The sequence below is a fragment of the Crocodylus porosus genome, unplaced genomic scaffold, assembly GCF_001723895.1.
Source record: "Crocodylus porosus isolate Cpor-Errol unplaced genomic scaffold, CroPor_comp1, whole genome shotgun sequence".
Taxonomy (NCBI): Eukaryota; Metazoa; Chordata; order Crocodylia; family Crocodylidae; genus Crocodylus; species Crocodylus porosus.
In genome coordinates, this window is record NW_017728918.1 from 94,008,532 (window position 1) to 94,018,689 (window position 10,158).

The following is a 10,158-nucleotide window of genomic DNA, read 5'->3' on the forward strand; positions in this document are numbered from 1 at the left end:
CTCTCTTCTTCCTCTGAAATGTGCTATCACAAGTATGTAAATTAATAATGGCATGATGTGCAAATGAGACTACTTTTGTAGTAGCAGTACCCTATGGACTATTTTTTAAAATCTATTTATAGATATAAAAGAATAACATGTAACTGCTCATATAAAAACAAGTGCATAATTTGCTGGATTATCAGCACCCACATCCTTTTACAACTTGCTATCTGTTACTTTTCTTGCACTGTTAGTTCCTTCACTCAAGAGCCATGCTACATTACACGTAGACACAGAGCCAATCTAAGTAGTCCAGCCTTGACTTTTGCCTATGTAGGCTTACATAAAACAAGTATTGGCAATGTCTCTATCTAGAGATAGATATCTTATTCTGGAGTCTCATTATACCCTCCTTTAGCTTTGAAGCTGAGTCTAACTAAAATGTAAAAACTCTGCATTGTGGATACTGGGACTTCTTTAGGGCTGTGCAAACAGTTATTCCATGTGATGGGGCTGGGAGAGGGTGTGTGCATGTTTCACATTTCAAAACCAGACACCATAGTGAAGACAACAGGCACATACAATTAGTAGGAAATTTTGCATGTTCCAAATCTTTAATTTTGAATCCATAGTTTTGTGCACTTTAAACACTGTATGGGGGAAACATTTTTCTTTCTGTTCAGTCCACTTTCTCCTACTGGGAATGGAATATTAGTTTCTAGTAGGGTTGGCAAGCTGGCCAATTGACTGGTCAAATATTGTCAACTGACAAGTCAACTGACTGTATAATTTTTTGACCAGCCAAAGATAATAGCAATTTTTTTGTAGTTTTCTCGGCAGAAATGTGATGTTTGGATATATTTCTTAATGGAAAAATCATGCTATTTCTGTGTTTTGTTTGGACCTATTGGCAATTTTTTTTACAATTTTAACTGATATTTAACTGGTCAATTGACTGAACTTTATTTGACCAGTCAAATACCCAGCCCTAGTTTATAGTTCCTCATTACTATCCCAGAGGCAGTTGAAAGGCAAGTCTTTCATTTCTTCCTTAAGAGCCATGTCGAACCTCTCACTCTGTGCCACTGTCATTATCTTTTTCCAGTCTCCCACGGTGCCTGGGGAGGGAAGGAGGCAGAAAAGATGTATTAGCGCATACCTGCTGCTTACACATTTTGTTGCATTTTGGATGAAACCTGTGTCTGGGGGAAGCTGCTATGAGTGAGGACAATTCCTCAACTGCTGAAGTGCAATGCCCTATAATAGTGGTGACCAACCATTTGCCCAGTGGGGTGGATGGTCAGTATCCAGTCTGTCCATTTGGTGGTCCCCATCCAGCACCTGGTCAGGCACATCAGGGCCCCATCCAGCTGTGCCAAGAGGAGCAGAGGGAAGCCCAGCCCTGATTCAGCCATGCGGTGGAAAGGGACTTTGCACAGCCCCAACCTGGCCCTGAAGAGTGGGAGGGGTATGGTTTGGCCTATATCTGGCCCTGTGAGTGGAGGAGGCATGAATGGCTCCAATCTGCCATGTGGGGCTTGGGATTTTGGTAGTGGGAAGGGGTAGTAGTACTCTCCTGCTGCCAAATTTCCCACCCATGGGGAGTCCTGCAAGTTGGAGACCAAGGCTCTGTGGACCAGATTTTTCCCACAGGCTGGAAGTTGAGCACCCCTGCTCCATGGGATTAGAAATGTGAAGAGGCAGGCTGCCAGAGGAGCAAAGGATTAAGGTGCAGCTTGCAGGGGAGATATGGGGGGTGAAGAAGGCAGGGAATAGTGGGACCAGGGACCAGAGTCAAGGGTCAGGGGAGCAGGCACAGAGGGGCAGGAAGCAAGGGAGCATGTAGTAGGGTGTGAATAATTTTCATTTCAGGACCCCATTTCCACCTACTTGGGATCGCCACCCATTGAGCAATATCAGAAAAGAAGGTTTGTTGTAAACTCCTGACACTTATTCATGACCCTCAAACTGAAAGTTTCCCATATAAGGAGCACAAAATGAACACCTATCTCTCTCTCACAGACACAAGATGTTTGCTTCTTTGATTTGATTTTGTTTTGTTCTGGCTAGATTCACCCATGCTGGCTAGACTCCCACATGTGAAACTGCTACCAGCACAGCAGACCAGCTCTGCTTTGCAGTGCAAGTGCTCATCAATCCCACGCAGGCTTTGGTACCCCAGTCATCATCACCACTGCATCTCAGAACCTTTCAGTAGTGCATTATGTGACATGACTAACATCTCTAATATGGGCTTTGGTAGGACTGAATACATCCTATTGGGCCTGAATGTTTAAGAATGCCTCACATAGCTCAAAACAACTCTGTTGGCTCAGTCAGCAAGAAGCTGCAAGTACTTTCAAGAGGGAATACTGTTTCCAATTAGATAACAGTTCTTTTACCTGAGCAGAGCAAGCCCTCCACCTGGGTCAGGAAGTAATTCCAGGAGGGGCTGCCATGGGAAGTACTGTGGTACATTCCTCAGCAAAATTATAATCTCATGCCCAGAATTGAAATGATCAGATGAAGGCTCTGTGATCTGATATTAGTTCAATAACCCTGTCCAATCTCTCCACCTCCTGCAAGGTAAGAACAAACTCTTCACTGAATTCACTGATGCTTGTGCATGCTATGAACCCCCTGGGGGCACCGAGGGCTGTGTTCTGGTTCCTGTGGACCGGAGTGCCTATCCCTGGCACTGCTGGGTTGGCCTGGACCTCACAGCTCTGTCTGGCCACTCTCTAGATCAAACAGCTGTATCACAGACCATGGCTCTGCCTGACTGCTCTCTAAAAAACCTAAGCTGTATCTTCCTCTTCCCTTGACTGTTCCCCAGGGCCACACCTCACAGTTCATAAAATGGCCCTACCCCAGGCTCCCCTCTTTGTTTTGGGATAACCATCACTTCATCCAAAAATGTGGGGTGCAGGCAACTTGTCTTTGGGAGTGACACTCCTCTTCTCCACCATTTTGCAACTATTAGTCTCTTCCCACAGGCAGAAGGGCAGAGACTCCTTTCTCCACAGTCTCAGATCAGTCAGAGCTTTTAGTGTCAGGCCTGTATCACCTTGTACCAGGCAAAAAGTTCCTTTTAACTTTTGGGAAATGGTATTTGAGATACTGATACACAGATATTAAACCCTGCTTTCAAATTTTATCCCCACAAAGCCAGCTGTTCCTAGGGCACCAACCATTCACATTGGATGCATCTACAAGTTGCCGTATCATGACATTGCTATGGCGCTATGCCTCAGGACTTCCTTTTGGAAGTACTAAAGCATGGCGCAGTTATTGTGCCGTGTGTGCAGCGCATAGTTAGGTTTCACTGCTAAGTCGCCATAGCAGCACACTATAACTGGGGGGTGTGCTGCTACGGCAATGTAACCGGCAAGCATGTGTAGACTCATCCCCGTAGTGCACCATATGGTGCATGTCACTACATCACCATACGGCAATGTATAGAGGTGCCCATTGTGATTGGAAGTTGTCAGAGCTAAGCTCAACTTTTTGTGAAAAGATTTCATGGGTTGAATACTTGACTGCATTTAGCTGTATCTACCTTACCTTTGCGAAGAAATTGCCCTTTGCTTTTTTCTACGAGAGTGTCTGGCAGGAACTCATAGTTTGCTCTAGGATCTCTTTTCATGTTTTCAAATGTAGCCTGCTCCACAACAGAGTCCAGTTCCTTTTCACTCAGTCGCTTGCCTAAGAAGTTGCAGATTTTCAGCACAGCACTTCTGAGATCCTACAAACAGGATTATGTTATGTACTTAAAAATGTTTAACAATCAAAATAATAAAATGATAGAAAAAAAGAATAATAGGATGTTGTAATGACCTTCGATCAGTATCCTAGGTCCAGCTGGTCCTGGTTTGGCAAACAGGGTAACCAGTCCCCTGAGGCCACAGGCAACTGCTCCCAGCCACTCCAACCTAAATAAGGCTAGGCCCAGTCCACAGTACTTTGTCTGATACAAAACCAGTACCATCCACACAGCCTGATACTCAACCCTGACCCCTCTGCACTTCCTTGACTAACTTACTGGAACTCTGGCTCTTACCACTGGTATACTTTGACTTCAGTGCTGACTGAATGCAGTCTCTAGACTTCACCTGAATATCAGGCAACAATCCCTGACCACCCAAGTTCCTGTCCTGAACAGGAGACATTTAAACAAGAATGGAAATCAAACCACCTTTGTGTGTCCTGCCATCATTTGAGAGGTTTGTCATAGCTGCCAGATTTGTGTCTTTGGGGTTCATCTCAGAGCTTCCTTTCAGAACCAGAAGCAGAAAGTCTCAGCATTTCAGGAGTAGGAAATCTTCACAAAGAGTGTACCTTTCTTCAGATATTAGTCTTTACATTATTCCTTTCAACTTCCAGTGTCAAAAGAAATGCTGCTGCTTCTTCCCCTGTTTAACTCAGACATTCTTAAGCCTTGCTATATTTTTAAGTTCAATTAAAATCAGGTTTAAATTCATGTAGTTCAGTAAGTGGAAACCCTTGAGTCAAAACTCTTAAATGGGTTTATACCTGTCATTTGTGATCCTTCTGAAGGTAGTAAGACATCAGAAAAAGAAGTGCTGATTGGAAAAGGACAAGTTCCTAAATAAAATGTATATGTTGTAGCTGTTTTCACAGAATTGTACAAACAGAGCTGGAAGGGACCTCAGGATGTCATCTAGTCCATCCATGTACTCAAGGTAGGACCATCTCTGACTAAACTATCCTAGTTAAATATTTATTTAACTTCCTTTGAAAAGCTTCCAAGGATGGAGGTACACAACCTCTCTAGGTAGCCAGTTCCTGTGTTTAGCCATCCTCCGGTGATAGTATAGGATTTCAAGGGTTTTTTTTAATAGTTGTTCTCACTGGTTACATTATCACAACAGTTATTAAATTGTTTAATTTATTCAAGCCTGAAATAAAAAAAATAATTACAAATGACACTAGTTCTTCAGGAGAAAGGGGTTGTTTCACAAAAATATACATATACATTTTTTAAATGACTTCATTACAAGTCTTTCATTGAAAATAATTTGAGCAGCTTTAGCTTATAGTAAAAATTCTCGTTTATTAAAAGAAGAGAGCCAAAAGGTGGGTTTGAAAGATGTTGTTCTGTTAGGCAGACAACAGATGAATAAAGCAAGGTAATTAGCTGCACTAACTCTGTCAACAAGTATCCTACATGTTGGTCACAAGTAACCTACATGTTGTCAATAAAAAACAAAGACAACCTCTTGCAGTTGTCTCCATTTACCTGGTTGTCACAGCAGAGGTAGACTCTATTTTTGTTTTCTTTTTCTGTGCTCTCAAAGTATTGCATCAACACTGATTGTTTTGTATTGTTTATCAAGTCATACCAACCATGTGTAGGAGCAACCCACATTTTGTTAGCCATCGACAAGGTAGAAATTAGAAAATCATTCTTTTCTTCCCTCCATTTCACTGTCAAATTGTGTTAGTTATACAAGACAACAAACTCATTACAAGAGCTGGTCAAACATTTTCAGTGGACAGTTTTTATAACCCTTTCATTTTTCTTGCTAAAAATATATTTTCACAGACATTGTTTCCCACACCCCTCCCTCCTTCATTTTACTACTATTCTTTGATCAAGAACCTAAAATGACATTTTAAAAAAATTTTTGAGGATTACAGACTAAAAACTCAAAATATAAAGTTTGGAAGAAAGTTTCTTGCAAGCACATTTAACTGAAACTTTCTACAGGGAAATTAATCTTTTCCAAAACAGCTCAATTTGTGATTTATGCCAAAAATCATAAATTATTTCTAAAGCATGGGCACATTCTACCCTCTCAGTAAGTTTGGGCAACACACTATAATAGACCCTATAGGACTCTTTATGCATTTTGCAATATATAGCATTGTATAAAAATACAGAAAAAGAGTCCTTGGAGCAGGAAATAGAACGAAGGCTTCCCCACAGCTATCTGAATACCTAGGCACCAAACTAGAAGAGTCATACCTCTTCTTTCCATCTGATCTTCCGCCAAAGCCAGATAGCCAGAGGGCGGGTGCTAAGCAACCCGGAGTGGAGGTGACTACCCCCGCCACTCCGCACTGCCGAGCCACTCCAGGTTTCCCTGCGAGGAGCGCGCCCCAGGGTAAGTGGTGCAGAGAAGCCCTGGAGAGCTGCAGGTACCATGCTGGCAAGCCACATGCGACTCATGAGCTACAGTTTGGCTACCAGTTTGGCTACAGCATGTGCAAAAGCAGAACTCTGGATAAATAGGGAATTATAAGGCAAACAGGTCAGAGGTGGTGATTTTGCCATATCCCTGCAGATAACTGGGACCAGTTTGAGTTAGCCAGCTAGTAGCTGGCCTAGCCAACTTGGGGCCAGTTAGCCTGTCTGCTGCCCTGACTCAGAACACCTCTTTAAACAACATAAGGTACAGCCCATTGAAAATTAAGGGTTTAACTCCTATTTGGCACATAAAAACCCATTGATTTCAATGGGATTTTAGGTGTCTAAGTATTTTTGTGACAAAATGCATTTGCTGACTACTTGGCTACATTTTTGTTCATTAGCCTCACTCACCTTCTTCATCTCCTCAAAGGTAAGGAAGAGAATATTGAAATCCTCCCTGTGGGTATACCAGCCTCTGACATGATCCAGCCATGAGCTATAAACCACTTATGAAAAAGAACAGTAATAACAATAATACATTTTATAATTCCCAACAGAAGATTAGTTAAACTATCAATATTATCAGGAAAAGGCTATGGAAGCAATTTATCACATTTTCTCTGCCACATACTGTGCTTAATTTCCAAATAATTAATTTCATTTCCCATTTTCATTCACTACCTTAAATCAATATAACTTTCATCCTAAAACCATAGACCAAGCAATGTCCATCTTTTAATCAGGGTGAATACAGGACAAGTTGTAAGTTTAGAGATTCTGTCTGCTATGTGATAACTACAAACTGGTTGTACTTTCGGTATACATTTGGATGGCATCCTGGAACATACATTTTTATCCAGAATAACCTATTTACACTCACATTTATGCTATCCTATTTACTTTTGGAGAGCCAATAATCTCAGGTCTAGAGTTAAATTCCTTTGTGTTATTATCCACAATCCCTGGTTATCTGGTAATCTTGGCTAAATTCCTCAAAGAATCTTTAGCCTTTTTAGCATTGTCACATGGCAAATTGAAGAGTTTGCAGCAGTTTCAGCAAAAACAGAATATTCTTTGAGTTAAATATGGAATGACCATAACAATAAACACTAAAGATTCCCTGTTTTTATCAATGTGGTTAATAAAGGCTATTTTGATTTAACTTAAATGTTACATTTTCAGTGTCATATGCTGTAGGAGTAAAAATATGGTGTTGTGAGGGTGTTATAAATCTCAGATATAAAATAAATACATAATTTTTTGATTGACCACAAGATGAACATGAACCTTCAGTGTGATGCTGCAGCTAGTAAAGTGACCAAAATGCTGGCTTGCATCCATAGATGCTTCTCAAGCAAATCCCGGGATGTCATTCTCCCCTTGTACTTGGCCTTCATGAGGCTGCAGCTGGAGTACTGCGTCCAGTTTTGGGCTCCACAATTCAAAAGAGATGTGGAGAAGCTTGAGAGGGTGCAGAGGAGAGCCACGTGCATGATCAGAGGTCAGGAAAACAGACCTTACAATGACAGGCTGAGAGCCACGGGACTCTTTAGCCTGGAAAAGCGCAGGCTCAGGGGTGATCTGATGGCCACCTATAAGTTTATCAGGAGTGCCCATCAGGATCTGGGGGAACGTCTATTCACCAGAGCGCCCCAAGGGATGACAAGATCAAACGGTCACAAACTCCATTGTGATCGATTCAGGCCGGACATAAGAAAGAACTTCTTTACTGTCTGAGCCCCCAAGGTTTGGAATAGACTGCCACCGAAGGCAGTTCAAACACCCACTTTGAACACTTTCAAGACACATTTGGATGCTTATCTTGCTGGGATCCTATGATCCCTGCTGACTTCCTGCCACTGGGGCAGGGGGCTGGACTGGACGATCCTCTGGGGTCCCTTCCAGCCCAAATGTCTATGAAATTTATGAAATAATAGTAAAATGAGAATAGGGGGACAGCTAAGGGCTTGGCTTATGGAGCTGAGATAGGATGTGGCATTGCAGCATAAAGGTGATAGTTGTGTGTTTAAAATAACACTGTTAGTACTGGGATTCTTAAAAAAAAATTGCAGTTCCTCCTAGAAAACTACTTCAATGTTTTTTTCTGCAGCGTGTATCATCATTTGCAAACTCTTATCTCAGCACATAGGTGCTGAAATGTACTTCAGTCCTCATTTTAAGTTTCAGACAGAGCATCCAACAGAGATACACAAAGGAACCTACCTTCGATTGGTGTGAGGCACAGGGCTATGCAGCTCCCGTGAACTGTGCCAGCTACTGTTTTCACTCTAGCCTTAAACCCAAGTTTTAGGACTGGTTAAGTAGGGAGCATGATTATGCTTTCTGACTCAATCTATTATGTATGCGGGTAAAGTTTAAACTGGGTTCTGCTCAGGGAAAACAACTGAGCCTTTTATCTGAAAATGAAACCTTACCTTTCCCTGAAAGAAACCTCTCCATTAAAGTATTCAAATCTGGGATTGTCTCAAGGGCGATCATGAACTTGGAAAAATAAAAATATGAAACCATGACATCCTTAGGGTTCCTGGCAACATAAATCACCTGGAAAGAATTAACAGTCTCAAATATATCGGATGGCCAGAATTAACCTAAATACCTGGGAGTTTTAACTGTTATTGTTACACGTAATACTAAATATTGCTACATATATTAAAAAGAATTAAAGCAAATGCATAACTACATGTTTCCTGTAATAGTTAACTATGTGTTTTTACCTTTGCCAGCTCTTCTTATACAAAAAATACTATTAGAACTTTTTAAAATTCAACATAACCTCATGCACGTGTTTAAATGTATACACTAAAGTTGTGTCATTAATACTACTCATCTGTGAGGGGACAGATAGCTTCACAAACATGCACAGAAGTGAGCAAACATTTCTTTTTGTTTGTGTGCGTCTTTCCCACCAGAGAGGAGGGCCACAAACATTTTAAATCTCTGGAAACATGAAGGAGTTTCTGCAGGATTTCCTGCAGGAAAAACAAATCAAGTCAAAGAGATGGGTATTCTGGGAGTCTTATTTGAAACCCAAGGCACAGAAACTTTCCTTCATGGGAGATCTGAGGGAAATTTTTTAAACTAGCATTTTGTCAACCAGCCCTAAAATCATGTCAGGCTAGCACTGCACACCTGTCGCATAAAAGCCTCTTGTTGTAAACTAAGAAAATCACCACAAGAGGGAAGATTGTGTTCAGGGTTATTGTGAATTCCTTCTTCTTCAGCTGTATCACCACAAGATTGGTCCCCTTGCCTTTGACAGGACCGGAGGGGAAGGAATGGAGCCTTAGAGGAACCCAAGATCTCCATTGCATATGGAGGGGAGAAGATTCACATCTGGAAGTCCGGCGGGGCGGGGGGGATGCTCTTCTGAAGAAAGAAAGAAGTTGTGCTTGGAAATTAAATTGTAGAGATCATGGCACCTACTTTTCCTCTTCTGTTTCTCAGACCTCTTGGAACTAAATAGTAAGGCAGGTGGGTGAAAAAGAGACGAGGTGATGACAGATTGGCTAAATCCAGATTATTTACATTGTACTCCAGCCATGGGACTCTATCCATTATTACAATATCTTCTGTTCCATTGCGATGGCCTTCATAAAAAATTAAGCTCAAAATATTCTGGGTCCACACAGTTCCTGAGAAGGAAATGAATTTCTGATGAGTATTTTTAAATTAGGGTAATAATTCCTGAGAAATATAGCAACCCTCCTCCTACTGCACCTAACAGCACTAATAGATTTTAGGCATCCAACACTAAATTCAATCCTATTCCACCCTGCCTGAGCCCACGGGTTTTTTCAGGCAAAAATACACTAACAGCATTGAGAAGAGGAAACAGAACTAAGGTTCCTTACCACCATTCAGAGAAGTGCCTGCCTCATTGATCTACAGTCAAGCTCCGTCTTGCTTGTCTCCTTCAAGCTAAAAAACTGACATTCTCTTCCATGCAGCGGGCCATAAGAACATAAAATATCATTTACTGGGGCCATTTAGCCTAGTATTCA

General features: G+C 41.6%; 1 protein-coding gene across 1 annotated transcript in view; it reads right to left on the minus strand.

Annotated features, from left to right (window-relative positions):
• Window positions 1-890: 890 nt before the first annotated feature.
• The window catches only part of LOC109311961 (amine sulfotransferase-like), a 19,140-nt gene continuing 9,872 nt past the window's right edge, over window positions 891-10,158 (minus strand). The window contains exons 3-7 of the mRNA XM_019537948.1: window positions 9,581-9,789; window positions 8,572-8,698; window positions 6,548-6,642; window positions 3,547-3,727; window positions 891-1,100 (exon numbers count right to left, since the gene is read on the minus strand). Coding sequence (XP_019393493.1) covers window positions 976-1,100; window positions 3,547-3,727; window positions 6,548-6,642; window positions 8,572-8,698; window positions 9,581-9,789 — 737 coding nt within the window. The 3' untranslated portion in view covers window positions 891-975. The remainder of the gene's footprint in view (window positions 1,101-3,546; window positions 3,728-6,547; window positions 6,643-8,571; window positions 8,699-9,580; window positions 9,790-10,158) is intronic.